General features: G+C 50.9%; 5 protein-coding genes across 5 annotated transcripts; 1 reads left to right on the top strand and 4 right to left on the bottom strand.

Annotated features, from left to right (window-relative positions):
* Window positions 1-3,239: 3,239 nt before the first annotated feature.
* On the bottom strand, window positions 3,240-5,300 carry J7T55_000260 (DHHC zinc finger domain-containing protein; the record flags this gene model as incomplete). Its single annotated transcript, XM_053132360.1, has 4 exons — window positions 3,240-3,430; window positions 3,698-4,406; window positions 4,549-4,925; window positions 5,168-5,300. 4 exons carry the CDS (start codon window positions 5,298-5,300, stop codon window positions 3,240-3,242), a joined length of 1,410 nt encoding a protein of 469 aa, XP_052989498.1.
* Window positions 5,301-6,777: 1,477 nt separating this feature from the next.
* On the bottom strand, window positions 6,778-7,427 carry J7T55_000259 (uncharacterized protein; the record flags this gene model as incomplete). Its single annotated transcript, XM_053132359.1, has 3 exons — window positions 6,778-6,942; window positions 7,021-7,321; window positions 7,378-7,427. 3 exons carry the CDS (start codon window positions 7,425-7,427, stop codon window positions 6,778-6,780), a joined length of 516 nt encoding a protein of 171 aa, XP_052989497.1.
* A 644-nt stretch (window positions 7,428-8,071) lies between these two features.
* J7T55_000258 (uncharacterized protein) lies at window positions 8,072-10,049 on the bottom strand (the record flags this gene model as incomplete). Its single annotated transcript, XM_053132358.1, has 6 exons — window positions 8,072-8,344; window positions 8,418-8,570; window positions 8,626-9,227; window positions 9,302-9,404; window positions 9,661-9,721; window positions 9,958-10,049. The coding sequence occupies 6 exons, from the start codon at window positions 10,047-10,049 to the stop codon at window positions 8,072-8,074; spliced, it is 1,284 nt and encodes a 427-aa protein (XP_052989496.1).
* Window positions 10,050-11,406: 1,357 nt separating this feature from the next.
* J7T55_000257 (uncharacterized protein) lies at window positions 11,407-12,585 on the top strand (the record flags this gene model as incomplete). Its single annotated transcript, XM_053132357.1, has 4 exons — window positions 11,407-12,040; window positions 12,106-12,320; window positions 12,395-12,487; window positions 12,547-12,585. The coding sequence occupies 4 exons, from the start codon at window positions 11,407-11,409 to the stop codon at window positions 12,583-12,585; spliced, it is 981 nt and encodes a 326-aa protein (XP_052989495.1).
* A 397-nt stretch (window positions 12,586-12,982) lies between these two features.
* On the bottom strand, window positions 12,983-14,252 carry J7T55_000256 (Tyrosinase ustQ; the record flags this gene model as incomplete). The annotated part of the gene is made up of 4 exons (XM_053132356.1): window positions 12,983-13,312; window positions 13,392-13,821; window positions 13,895-14,050; window positions 14,128-14,252. The coding sequence occupies 4 exons, from the start codon at window positions 14,250-14,252 to the stop codon at window positions 12,983-12,985; spliced, it is 1,041 nt and encodes a 346-aa protein (XP_052989494.1).
* Window positions 14,253-14,843: the final 591 nt, after the last annotated feature.

Genomic DNA, 14,843 nt, shown 5'->3' with positions numbered 1-14,843 from the left:
TCTTATCCTCCCTGTGCGTCACGTCCTCCACGCTCTCAGTGTCTCCTGTCCCAGGTCTGGGATCGCCCTTGTGGAGACGACCTTCGAAGACTTCTTTCCACAAGACTTCAACAGCTGCTCGAGTCCTCAGTGCTAAGTCCAATTTGCTAGTGTTGAGTCGGTCCGACATACCTTTGCATCTGTAGCTCAGCCGTTGCCATCCGTGCGTCTTCGGTAGAGCCCAACGGCAGCGTTCGGTCTCGATGCTGACCACCAAGTTTCCTTCACGTGGCAAGAAGCCCAGCATGAGGCTACAGTTGCGTTACCGAAGGTACTGTTCACGTATGAACTGCCAAGAGGAGAGGACGGTGAGGACTTGCCATTTCACCAATTACACTGGAGTTCAGAGACCTCTGATCCTCCGCGTAGTCTTTCGGTCCCACTGAGCGTTTCATCTCGACGTGTTACGTTGATCTTCAAGGCAACCTCCTGATCAGCGAGCTCAATGTAAGTGATAACGTGAAAGGAATGAACAAGGGTTCAGGTATGAAGCTTACCAACTCCGTCTTGATAACAATGGCAGACATTTGCCAGGACTAGTTTGATCAACATGTTTCCCACAGCATAAGCGTCCTGCTTTCCCCGTCAGTCATAAACTGCTTTTGCACGACTGGCAGAGGAGATGCCATAGGCGTTGAAAAGTGTGACTTGCCAATCGAATGTCCACATGCATCACCGAGCCTCCGCTTCCGGGTGCGCTGTGCCTAGCCTGCAGGGCCAACACCAGCTTGCAACAGAGAGTGCTGGCTGCGTGCATCACTTCTCAAGGCCAAGCATGACGGGATCCGCAACGTTCGTGTCCAATTCTGCGAAGTCACATTAGCACATGTTTTGCCGGCTTGGGTCAGAAAGGGCTTCCAAACTCACAGGGACATCATGCTGGACAGGTTGCTTGAAGGATATGTCGCCATAGGCGCGACGTCGACCGAGAAATGGTGCCAATGAAAAGCATCAACTCGGATTTGTGATTTGCAATTGCGCTCAAAGCTTCCAGGTTTTGGGCCGTAGGAACAGACATCGAAGTTTTGGTGACTGAAATGGCTCAGCTGATGAAGCTGTGGGCTGGAGTGGCTCAGAAAGACCGAAGCCATAGGATGAGGAACAGACACCGAAGTTCTGGTGGCTGAAATTGGTTCCGTTGATGAGAACCGTGGGCTGAATGAAAGAATTCAGACTAGTGACAAGAGTTCTTGGCTGAAATCCAGACACTAAGAGTGTAGTGGCTGGAAGGCTCAAAGTTGAACAGAGCCGTGGACTGAATGAAGAGACTCAAATTGAAGAGCGAGGTGGGCTGAGACAGACACAAGAGTGATCGTGACTGAAAGTGGTTCAGTGGAAGAGAACCATGGGCTGGATGAACTCAAATTGGTGATGAGAGCTCTGGGCTGAAGTGGCTCGAATGTAGATAGAGCCGTATCCTGAATGAAGAGACTCAAATTGGAGAATCATGGGCTGAAGAGACAGACACAAGTGTGGTAGTGACTGAGGGCGGTTCAATGGATGAGAACCATGGGCTGAATGAACTCAAATTGGTGATGAGAGTTCTGAGTTGAAGTGGCTCGAATGTGAGAAGCGCCGTGGGCTGAATGAGATAACTCAAATTGATGAGAGAAAGTGTGCTGAAAAAGCAGACACCGAGGTTTTGGTGGATGAGTTTGGCTCGATGAATGAGAGCCGTGGGCTGAATGAAAGAGATCGACTTGATGAGAGTCGCCGACCGAGTGATCAGACACGATTATTTGGGTGACTGAAGTAGCTCGGATGAGAGTAGAGCTGTGGGCTGAAGTGCCAGACACGGAAGTTGTTGTATCTGACGAGGCTCAATATGATGAGAGCCATGGGCTGGAAGGCAGACATCGAGGTTGTGATGACTGACTGGGTGTTGCTCATATTGACGAGAGCTGTGGGCTGAAGGCACCAAAGATGCGGTGACGAACGAAGAGTTGCTCGGATGAGAACAGAGCTGCGGACTGGAAAGTCAGTGCCGAGTATGTGGCTTATGACTGAAAGTTGCTCAGATTGATGAGAGCTGTAGGCTGAATGTCCAGATGATGAAGTTTCTGACGAGGCTCGATGTGAAGAGAGCCTTGGGCTGGGAATTTGCCACTGAAGTTGTGGTGGTGACTGAAGGTTGCTCCAATTGATGAGACCTGTGAACTGAGAAGCCGGGCACTGAAGTTGTGGTAACAGGCATGGCTCGACTTGGATAGAAAGCTGCGAAGCAGAAAGGCCAGTCACTGAGGATGAAGTACCTGGCGAGGCTCGGAGTGATGAGCACAGTGGGCTGGGAAGCCAGCAACGAAGATGTGGTGAACTGACTAAAGTAGCTCAAAAAATGAGAATGGAGCTGTGGCTGGAAAACCGGACACCGTGGATGTGGTGACCAGGGTGATTAGAGATGGTTTGAGATGTTGAGATTCAGATACCAAAGTGGTGGCAACTGATGTGGCTCGATTGACTGAAGTGATTGGAAGCTAGGCACCGTAGATGTGGTGACCGGCATGGCTCGAATTGGTTGAAAAGTTTGAATGTCAGACACGGAGGTTGTGGTGACTGACGTGGCTCGAAATGGTTGGAAAGGCTGAAGGCTAGACATCGAGGTTGTGACGCCTAGCATGGGCAAGACCATAAGAGTTGTGGTCATGCTATCATGTGTGGAACATGATGTGTCAAGAACGATGATGGATGTTCTCGAGAGATGGACTGGCAGCGTCGTGGCAGACACGCTGGCTCGGGAGATTTGTTGAGCCCGATGTGTTGGTTGTGGTGTGCCAGAAAGGATGAGGCACGAGGCTTGAGACGATGGAGTTATCTCAAGCAATGCTGGATGATAGCGGCATGATGAAAAACCGCAGGCTCATAGCTGTGGATGCTGAGCAATGCTGAAGGGTTGAGTGTGACTTGATGAGACACAGGTCTGAGAGGCGTTGGAAATGACTCCCGACATGGTGGACGTGATGCGCTGCGATGATGATGCGCGAAGCCCGAGACGTCGAAGTGGTTGACGGAGCTCAAGCAGTGCTGGACGTGTAGAGTGGACAGCTCGATGAACTGGATGGTTCTCAAGCAATGATGAGTTTGCTGCGCCAGATTGGTGAGACGCGAAGAAGCTCTTGAGTTTGAAGCTTCAAGCTGGAGTGGACTGAGAAGTTGTGATAATTTTGGTTGATACTCGAGAGGCTGATTGGTTCCCTTAAGATTTACTGGATTTGGGGCGCTGAGATGAGTGTGAAGCGCGATGCTGGAGAAGTGAGAAGTATCTCAAGCAATGCTGGAGGTGGCTGTGATAGAACATTGTTGAGTTCGATGGTGAAGATGATGTTCTGAGGCCACATGTGGACGTTGTATGACCAAGCCGTGATGATGTCTTGGTCCCTGAGTTGACTTGTTGCTGATGGGCAACTGGATTGGAGTCGGCTAGAGTTGGTTGCTGACTGTGGAAAGGTTGAATCATGAGAAGCGACTGATGATGCTTGTCGATGATGTTGCGTTTCTGCTTGGCATCTGCGTTCGTACCCGCCCAAAGGCACATAGCAGAAGGTCCCGGAGGATACCGCTTGGAGGTGCAGAATCCGTCTTCATCCTCCGCCCCCAACACCGAGGGTGAAGGGGAGTATTAAGGTCTACCTCTGACCGAAGAAGCACCCTCAGAGCTCACTGGGAGATGAGGGGAGAGGGATTTCGTGTGGGGCACGGGGTGGTGGAGATGTGGGTGGACGTGCTAAAGAGAGAGACCGCGGAGACGACACAGGCGAGAAGGCAACAGTCGATGCCCCAGCAAAGACGATCGATGTGCCCGCTGCATCCGACTCCCGCTCCTGTCCAGAAGAAGCAGACTCCGATCCAGCAGCACGGAGCCGGTTCTCCCTTTTGTCTGAAACCCATTCCCAAAAAGCGTCTGACATTTCGAAGTCGGTAACGTGGCGAGGGTCGGTGTAGAGACGAACTCTGGGCGGCTGAGTCCACGGCAGCAAGCAATCCCAGAGCCTCGTACCAAAGACTTGGCCGAGATTCCGCCTCCAACCTAGGTCCCAAGGGTTACCGGGAAAATGCGCGATGATCGGAGCGTCGCCGGGGTGTTCGGGCAAAAGCGCGAACCAATAACCTCCAGGTAAACAGCCGACCATACGTAGATGGGATTTCTCCGGAGTCGTGACATTCCTTAGCGCTAGATCTCGAAACTTTTGCCACAGCATGCTGCTCGCCAGGAAGATGACGACGGCGACGGCCCTAGTCACCGCCGGAGCATGAGCCAAGGCGGAGGAGCTTGCGTTTCTCGAGATGGCGATGAAGGAAATTATGATCACGCTCAAGGCGTCAAGGAGCAGGAAGAGGATGGTAAGCAGGTATGGCTTGATCGTGCACAGCTAGACACAGACCTGTAACCAACCGCAAAAGTGGTCATACCCCGGACTCCTTTGCGTTAGCCAAAGTAATACATTCTAGAACATTCCAAAGCGCAAAGATCGGGGAACTGTGGCAGCAGAAGAGTAGCACTTACAGGTGTACACTGGCATCCATTCGCTGCCCCTTTGCCTGCAACGTTGCAAAATACGAGCAATGGTAGACGCGATCTGCAAGTGGCTCGCCCCGAGCCCGGCAGCCGAGCTTGCAAAATCGGAACCGCCTTGCATTGTCGCGATAGATAGCAGGACGTTGCCCCCATATGAAGAAGTCGCATTGGTGGACGGATGGGCGCCCACGCAGCCGAGCATCCGACCTTGGCGAAAGAGACCGTACGACGGCGATGGCCCAGCAGAGAAGGAACCAGGTGCGGACTAGCCCTAGCCCGACCCAGACACCAACAGCGCCGGCCTTCGAGCCCGTCGATTGCCCAGACGGCCCCAACCAGAGGTGACCACCGGCGACATTCCAGAGTTGCGTGACTAAGTAGGGGTCAGCAGAGCTCAGCATACGCGAAGAAGGCAGACGAGGAGAGGGAAGGGTGCGAAGAAGGCAGAAAAAGAAGGAAGTCGACGTGAAATAGGCTGGAAGACGGCTTGTTCACGAGTCGAAGACGTGAAGACGAGGGCAGAGAGGGAGGAGGAGAGACAGGTGGAACAGCAGCGGCAGCAGGAGGAGGCGTAGGAAGAGGACGAGGATGAGGACAGCGAGGAGCAGGACTTACAAGCAAACTCATACCCCACAGACCAGGAAGACACGGCGAGGTAAACCAGGAGACCGAGGATGAACAACCACCCGCCGGCCGGGTCATTCAGAACCCAGTCCAAGCAGGTTGCGCAGCCCCGCAAGGTGAACATCGCGACTCGAGAATCCCTTAGACCCCGAGAACCGTGAAGAAAAGAGAAATACCCCCTCTAAGCGATGAGAGAACGTTCGGAAGTGCGAAAGAAAAGTAGAGCATTCGTCAGCTCGAATGAGTGCTAATCAAAAGCCTGCGAAGTCTCGCGATCAAGCGCAAAAGCTCCTTGAAAAGAAAAGAAGAAGAGGATAGAAGGGAGAGAAGGGAGGGGAGGGGAAAAGGTAAAAAGGGGATTGGGGATCCTGCGGCAGGCTGCCTGCGTTCCTTCCTGACTTCACGTTTGTCCGTTTGTTTGCTTAACTTGGGCAATGCTTCCTTCCTCCCTGCGCTGGACCTCAACATTCTGTGTACGGTGACGACTGAGCCTGATGTCATGACGGCGGAAGCCATGGGAAGGTGCTCGAGGGAGGCCACCCAAACGGGTGCCCGAATATCCACCGTGGTAGAAACGGTGAAGGATGACCGGTCTCGACTGCACTCAACCAGAAGGCGACGAACAGAACACCCAGACACCATGTCAGATCATACCACAGTAGGCTGTCCTGTGAGAAATGTCCCAGGCAACCTGTGTAGGTTATTTGATGGAAAGTCATCCGACGAAAAGCTGTCCTACGGCAGGTTGTCTTCCGAGAGGACATCTTAAGAGAGGTGAGGCTCTTGAGGTACTCTGCTTCCCAAGGTGTGTTGCCTACGAGAGGGCCCTCACGTTTGAAAACGAACGTTTTGAGGTACAGCGTTTTGCAGTGCCGTCACCTTCCCACGCCACCTGCCTTTGGACCTGAATGGTGATGATGCAGACCCTTGATTGTTCATTCACCGGAGGAAACTGGTGACTGCGAGGCAAGAACATCTCAAGTTCTCCTGAACAACAGAATGTGTCTATCTACCTTAAGTATCTAAGTACCAAAGTCCCCAGCTAGGTGAGAAGCTGCAGTATTGATCTGTGTTGACTGGAAAACGGAGTTGGGGCATGGCGAGGTAGGAACTGGCACCCCGACCGCGCAGGTGATACTGGAATATTGTGGGAAGGCGGTGATGGCTGCCGTGTTTGACCGTTGTCGACACTGGAGAAAGGATCGTTATCAGTTGCGCACATGCGCAAGGAACGAGTGATGTAATTCAACACGACACGACTGCAACCTGCCCGAGCATGGGAAAAACATGCTCAGCTGGTCAGCACCTGCTTAGGTAACTATGATGTGTGTGTGTATGCGAGGAAATTCCACTGTACGGATGCAAAAGTCTGTGGAAACAGCGTTGCTGAAACGCTTGGAAGCAACGGAACGGACTGTCTTGAGTTGCCTATCTAACTATCTATCGGTACCTTGGTACCTCGTGTCTAGGTACCTAAGTACAGTGATTTGTGTGCATATGAGTGATGAGGTCCAATGTTGTGGAAGAGGAGGGATGCGAACAGAACATGGCAGAAACTCAGAAGAAGACCTCGTGACTTCGAAAACCAACCAACACCGCACTCATGGTAGCTTGTAATCACACGTCCACTGCAACCACTCGTAAGCCTTCTGGTGTTGGCCCTTATTCGTGCACCCGCCCTTCCCATTGACGCAATAATAAATGTGATGTTCGCTCCACCACTTGAACAAGATCCATTTCTTCCCGCAAATCTGCCCGAGCGTATCCTGTATGACCGTGTTAGCTCCTTGCCCTCGCAAAATTTGGGGCACCTTCGTGGTGTTTTGCCGGAGCAGGTGACCTACCTGGCCCATATGTATCGACGATTTGCCATCCTCCGAGCGCAAGCATTTCTTGTAGCACTCAGGGAGGGTCTCGCCGTAGTTCTCCATGTGGTCCGCAAACTTCCTGTTACGGGGCGGCAGACCTCGCGCCACGAGCGAGGGATGATCCTCGGGTGGCTCCACGAGCCAGGGGTGATCCTCGGGTGGCTCCACGAGCCATAGGAAGGCTTCTGTGTTGTTTGACAAGACCGGTTCTGTGCCGTTGATAAGTTCAAGCAGGGCTGGGCCAGATAAGTTGGTAACTGGCAGTGCTGTGGAGACGCTAAGACAATGTGAGTATGTGTTCGAATGTGGTGACACAAGAGGGGTGTGACTTACCTTGCAAAGCCAAGGAGGCCGACGAGGATGGCGTGGATTGAGAAATGCATTGTGATATGTGGTTTGAGGATACTTGAGTAGTTGTGTCTGCTCTCGAATCGTGAAGTTGAGGCTGGGATGTCCGTTGTGACAAGTTTGACGATATTATTCGAGATTCATTTGGTCAAAGACTATGAATGATGAAGGCGATGGTTTCTAATTTATATTTCACAGTCAACAGACAATTGTTCCAATTTCTCTTCACGCAGCTTTCTTTCCTCGCAATTCTATCAAACTAATGGCGAACCCTGCTGAACATATATGCCACTCGTGAATGACCCTGGTCTCCCTACCAAGTAGCGTGATGTCAAGGTGGCGCTATGATCAGAATTGAGGACGATGCCACAAGTCTGGAGCTCAGGCAGATGCGCTAACAGGAAATCTACGACGTGGCTCGACGCGCCGGGCGGTCGCTAAAGACCAGGATATCACACCGTCAAGGCATTAGGGCGCCACACACAGGAATCGATTTATGGCAGCGCATGTGATGATATTGTACATAACAAGCATATTTAGTACAGAGCAAGATTTGAGATGTATCATATAACCGACAAATAGACTATAGCACTAGATAGATCGCTGCTAGATACCACCAATGTAATGTATTTAGAGCATGATTTAATAAGAATGTTGAAAAACAGAGACATTCCTATTATTATACATAGCGCTCTTCTCTCGAATTCCTCCTCTCTTGCATGGCTGCCAGCACCTCCGCCTCCATTTGATCCACATTCACGCCCTGTTGCTTAAGAGCTTCCGCTACCTCGTGCGTTGTCCTCTTTCTCTGTCTCTCCCACAGAAACCATACTGCAACCACACAAGCCGTCAAAGGCATCACTACGACCCAATAGAGCCAGAATCTCGGTGAGACAGCTGACGACAAGGTTGCCGAATCGTGAAAATCAAAGAAAGTCGTAGACATGATGGACTGTGCAAGCAATGATTGGTGGTAAGAACCAGGCCTCTCCGCGCGTCACAAATAGAAACTGTGGCCTACTCACCGCTACGTAAGCGCCAGGCAGGAATATCGCTCCAATCAAGGACAGAGCTTTCATTGCGGTTGAGTCCCTCTTGCTGGCGTAAGCGAGGGCTCTTTGTTCTCCAGCGAGCTTAACAGTGAGCCGGTTTTCCTGCCTAGCGATAAGATTATCCAGCTATAGGTAAATGTCAGCTATACCGGTCTCTCGTGCATGGTGTCGTTTGACTCACTGCATCTCGCTGCATGCTAAGCCGCATCAGAGTCGTCTCAACATAGGTACTCTGGTTCTCAAAGCGCTTTTCGAGAAGATTGACCCTCGAGGCAAATTTCCGGTGTGTCTCAGCCACATTTTTGGTGTTTGGCAACCCCGTGTGAATTTCTGAGTCCATTCTTCCCAAACAGGCACGGAACGTCTGGAGGACGCGAATATAATCCTTTGGGGCTTTCCACAGCGCCTGAGCCTGACATTCAACCATATCCCGGCGTAGTTGCTCCGTTTGGAGTGCCGCCAGGTGGTAACTGTCGTCTGCTGGATTTTCAAACTTCAGGGAGATCTGATATTCGATACGTCGCACCCAATTCCTGACATCCCGCTGCTTCAACTCGGTATGTGACATGCACTCTATCTCAAAAATTATCAGCGGCAGCAGCAGCGGATGATAAGCATCATCAGCACAGTTTTTGAAGACGCTTAGCACTTCCGTCATGTTTGAGGACTCGGTTCCTTTATAGAAGCCCGTTGTGGTGTTCTCTTCAATGTCATGGCTCAGGAACAGTTGCCAGCCGCGGGTGCTGCCCCGTTTTCTGACGTCCGTCTTCCTAAAGATGATTTCTGAGTCCACATTAGCTTGATACATTTAGACCTCGCGCGTAAGATTGGGGGATCACCTAGGCGTTTCTTTCCACTTGTCTCGACCAGGTCCCACCAGAACAGGGGCCCAACGCATGCAGTCGTTCCCAGAGCCTTGAGGGGCAAGCTCATTGCCTTTGTCATGTACTCGTACTGGAGCTGCGGCAAACTTATTGTGTCGGGACTGAAAGTCTCAGGGTGCTTCGCATTTACTTGCAGGCTGCACACGTCGTCAGCAGACTCTTCCCCGGAACAGACTGGAACACAGCCCTGACACTGTCTGCACAACATTAATTTAACTTGAGCTGCCACCTTGACATATTTACTAAGCCCTGAAGGCCGGAACATTTCCTGGATTTGCTTTGAGCGTTGCTCCGAAATTCAGCATCTCGCGTTACTGTCACAGCTGACTCACCATCTCGAAGCCGTCGATGAAATTGTGCAACTCGTCCATGGGGAGGGGTTGCTGCTCCACCCTATTGCAATCGTTATACTAAGCCATCTTCAGTTAGATACAAATTCAAATTTATCATATTTGCATGTGAACGTACATTGTATAATACCATCTTAAGGTAACTTGTTTCTTCGAGAACGCACTCGCACTGTTGAAGCTGTCTCGTGAACATATGTTGCTCCATCACGAATTTTCTGGCGAGGACAATAAGTATGAACACCTGTTGTTGAACAAGTAGTCTAGAGAAATGTGACGAACATTACAACTCGACGTAGACCTCGAGCGGGGTGGAGGAACTGAGTGAACCTGACCTTAGTTGGCGGCGAAAGCCTTTCGGTGATCCGCAGCATAAGCGCTATCCCGGATTTGGCCACAATGCATGCCCATGCTTTTGCGTGACCTTGTTGATTTGCAGCGAGCCTCTCAAGTAACAGGCGGGATGTCAAGCTAGCCTAATCGATCGGATCAAAATTAAGGCAGGCAATGGATAGAGGCCACTCACCCAAACATGGATTATTATTCGAACAATCTCTGAGGCTTTTCGAATAACCGATTGCTGATATCGTTTTCTTTTACGCTGAAATGACATAATATCTGCTTCGCTCGCAATGTGTTGGAGACAAGCTGGTCTACCCAGCTAGGCCCTACCGCAGGATTCTCTGGTGATAAATCAACTACTGTTCTTCGTCGTTAACGGGAATATCACCTCAGCTACACCGGCGCTTTGATGTCAACGCCTGACTAGTAGACAATGCACTACTTGGAGTAAAGGCAAATCGTATCAAAACAACAAGAATGCCAGAAACGCCGAGCAAGTTGAGCCCTACTGTAGCTTGGGATCCATGGCTTTGTGGCACAAGGATGTGCCATCTTGCGGGACAAAATCCGAGGACAGCAATTTTTATCCGGCATTTGGTGCACTTGTAAAGAACCTGTCACAAGCACGAAGAGCGCAACACTAAACGGCGCGAATCTGGATATGAGACAGGGGAGACGCCGGCCTCGAGGCCGTTTTGGATATTCGGCTTGTACAGGGTCCTGTGAAGACTTTAAGGAAACGATTGGAACTGAAGTTTACAGCAGAGTCTCCGATTCTGTGTTATAGATATCGCGCCGGGTGGGGCCACTTCTCAAGGTTATGGCAGACATTTCCGAATACGAACTGAGAGCTGCGGAACTGGCTTCGAAAACGTATCCATAAGGGCGGTCCAGTTGGACAACGTAATGGAGTGATTATACCTATATGTGGACCAGACGTTCATCGCTTCTATACCCTCAAACCCATGTCCCATTTCTTCCACACCATTGGGCGCCACAATACCCCGTAGGGTCTAGAAGCCAAGCGATTACTTGTGGACAAAAATGCCCGTTTTGGTAATTCTCTCCAAAATGGCTTGACTCGTCAAAGATGGCCCACTGACAGCCCAGCCCTAGGAGAAAATTGACTGATAAGGTTAGACCCTTCAACAGTCCTTGGCTTTGAAGCAATGTGCCCTCTGCAATCGGTGACAGGGCAGTCGAACAGCCAAGCAGGGCATCAGACATAAAGGCGGCATTGATCCGTCTTGAGAAAATGTCATCCGTACGTCCTCCACATCTGCTGAGCCAGTTCGAATTATTATTTTCCGGCTCTCATATGAAGGAACGCTAAATTCTTCTTGCTTCAGAAGGCAACTTCGTACAGTACATTTCAACGAATATCACAGTATGGCTACGAAATTGGAAGCGCGTGTGGATCTTCCAGCGCTCTACGTCAACGATGGCAAGCTTGAGCCCAGCCAAATCGGCCGACTCGTTCCCATGATTGCGGGCACAGCTTCAATGGAAGAAATGCGTCACAGGTTCTCAGACAGCGGCTATCTTCTGGTTAAGGGACTGCTCCCCCGCGAAGATGTTCTCGAGGCGCGCAGAAAGTACTTTGACATGCTGTCGTGCACCGGTATTCTCAGACCGGGAACGGCTCATGTCGACGGCTTGTTCGACTCGTCGAAAGACCCAGCCGATTACCCCGGTTTCGGGACTGGCCGGCCGGGAAGCGGTACCGCCGTGTCGGACCAGTTCATGGACATCGCACTCAAAGCACACGCTGAGAGTTGGTACGCAAGAGACATATGCAAGCACCCTGCTTTGATTGACTTCGTAGGCGATTTCACAGGCTGGGGTGAACATACCGGAAGTCTGGAACGCACGCTTCTCAGGAACAATGTCCCTGGCAACAAAGCTATTGGCGTTCACTACGACTACATTTTCCTGAGGCATGGAGAAGATTCGGTGTTGACTGCATGGGTACCTTTGGGAGATATCAAGGTTGACGGTGGCGGCCTCATTTACCTCGAAGACGGTTCGTATATTGAAACGCCGCAACCGTACCCAATGAGCCATACCAACACTGATTATCTTTCTCAGGTCATGTGATTGGACGAGATACCGAGCGAAACTTCACTGCGAAGGCCATTGCCTCTGGTCTCACCGAAGAAGAGGCAAAATTCGCGTTCAACAAAAACATGGCCGCTGGCGGTGTTTTGACACAGGATCCAAAAGCATATAGCGACTCCTGCCAGCGCAGGTGGTTGGTTTCAAACTACGAGGCGGGTGATGTCGTCTTTCACAACTCATATATGGTAAGCTGGCGCTACAAACTCTGTGGGATGCGCTTCGGACGGAATGAGATACTTGAGCTAACCCAAGGGCCAAGATACATGCGTCTACGATGAATTATGACCAGGATGGAGTGATACGTCTGGGCACAGACTTGCGTTTTGTTGATGTCCGCAAGCCTTGGGACATGGTGAGTAGTTCAATAATGACTACTGTCGGGAGTGGGCTGACAATTGATTTCTACGACAGCGATGGGCGAAGGTGTACGAAGATGGAGATGGCCTTTGAGCATTGGACAGTATTTGCAGACCCTGCTTCAACATTTGCTTTTGCCACTTTGGGAATGTGGGATCGAGTCATTTGGAGACGTCATCCATACTTAGTCTAGGTGATTCCAATATTGTTCCAAATCGTGCCCGGAACACAACGGCGTAAATTGTTCTTTGTTGCCCAAGTGGACATCGAGAATGTCAAGAAAACAAATATGGGACAAGATTAATGTGAGGATATATTCAACCACAGCTCTTTGCTATGCCCCTTCAATGCTTACATGTTCATACTCTATTGCCTATATTGTCTCTATAGTCTATTGTCTATGATTCGCAACATATGATGCCGTTTACCTGACTCTAATGATTTAATTATCTCGTGAAAAGGCTAGACCACAACGAAAGGCGAGACTCGCCTACTCAGCGTCTAGGTACTCGGCACAGATCAAGTCGCCCTTAAGATCCATGACCTCGGCGATAGTGTGGTTGGGGATAATGCCACCCATCCAGAGCACATGGTTGAGGGTTGTATCGTTGCTTGGGTCGCCGTCGTAGTCGAGATAGGCGGCAGATGGGTACAGCCATCGGTTCTGCTCCATGATGCTCACAGGGGGGATAAGCTGGCCGCTCATATCCGTCAGGCGCGCCGTCAGGTTTGCCTCCTGCCACTTCTGCCACAGACGGTCGAGGTTTGCGTGGTGGAGGAAGAAAATAGGGTCTCCCGGGCTTGCGTTCTGGTTCTCCATCTAAAATTCAGTCATATCAGCTACCTCTGTACTTTCTCTCTTCCAGAATGGTCACTTGGAAGCATGCTGGTGAGCTTACAGTTCCACCGGTGGCAAGGTGCCCACACGAGTGCGGCGAGTCGACGTAGCAAAAGTTGGCTTCGTTGTAGGTTGTCGTCGCGAAGCACGTGTCGACATAGGACTGGTTGGCGAACTCCCAAGCGGTCTGGTTCCACTCGCGGGCCAGGCAGTACTCATCGTAATAGTCCACGCCCCAGACCTGGTCCATGCGGAGCGTCGTGTTGGCGAAAGCACCGTCGATAACGCAGTTTGTTCCGTTGGTAATGTTCACGCCGTTGGTGCCGAAGCTGTACTCGTCAGATCCCCATACTGAGGCTTGGTCGATGGTTCCGTAGACCTCAAGGTCTCTCTGCTCGTCCCAGTAGGGAAGAGCGCCACTGTATCCGCACTCTTCCTGCAGGAGCATCTCGTGCAGGCGGAGGAATAGTCGGTGCCAGGGAAGGAAAGCTCTGTGAAAAGTCCGCCAAGTTAGTTGGAAATGCTATTGACTAGTGCTGTTCAAAGACAACACACGACACGTACCCGACACCGTGGATGAAGTTTGACTGCTCAACATGGCAAGACTGGATCTCATCCCATCTGTTCTGTGCGCCGGTAATACCAGACTTTGCTGGGGAGTTCATCAAACATTTGACAGCCTCCAAGTACTCAGATTTCTCATCGTTACCAAGAGTGTGCCTGGATGAACGAGGACACGGTCAGTTTCGCTTGATCATTGATCTAGCTGGGAGCTCTGGCTCGTATGTTCAACTGACCATGCTTTTCTCTGGTTCAATGATGTGCATGTCGAATTAAATCCAGCTTTGGAGCGGCTAATCAATGGAGTTGCTATGGTCAGGCTCACGGCCGAAAACAAACGCAAAAGAGTGGATGATCTCATGTCGATGACTAGCGAGCTAGCAGATCAATGATCAGATCCACAATAACAAGGAACACAGATCGGCAGGAAAAGAGCGTAATCCGACGTTGTGGTTGGCAAGCGACGGATGCGAAACCGAAGCGTGCCAACATCTCGCTGAGTGTTCATTTATATATTGCACGCCAATATGGCCAAGAACATGAGAATTTTCTGCCTGACACAATGGCTTCAGTGGCGAGAAACTGATTTCAGCCTCCCCTAGGTTATCCCGGTACCCATCGTCTGCGCATAGATTTGTTGCGAAAGCCCCACGGCAAGAGCCGCGTACGCGTAACTACAGACCCGCCGACAGATTTAAGGAGGGCGTGGGGGGACGTCAAAGGTGACGATAAAGTTTTTTTTTTTTTTTTTTTTTTTTTTCACCGGTCTGCCTTACACGGGCATAGCAACTTATTACTGATAAGGAACAAGATTCTCCGCCAGGCGAAGCAAATCTGGAAGTCGACCGAGATCAGGAATTTAATGTTGGTGCTGTGGGTCACAGAAGCATCGCCAAGATAACTAGATCTGCCCTTGACATCTCCCACATACCGAAATACTGGGCCGCTTAAT

The sequence above is a fragment of the Diaporthe amygdali genome, assembly GCF_026229845.1.
Source record: "Diaporthe amygdali strain CAA958 chromosome Unknown NODE_31_length_594919_cov_65_084759, whole genome shotgun sequence".
Taxonomy (NCBI): domain Eukaryota; kingdom Fungi; phylum Ascomycota; class Sordariomycetes; order Diaporthales; family Diaporthaceae; genus Diaporthe; species Diaporthe amygdali.
This window is presented reverse-complemented; position numbering and strand designations above follow the sequence as displayed.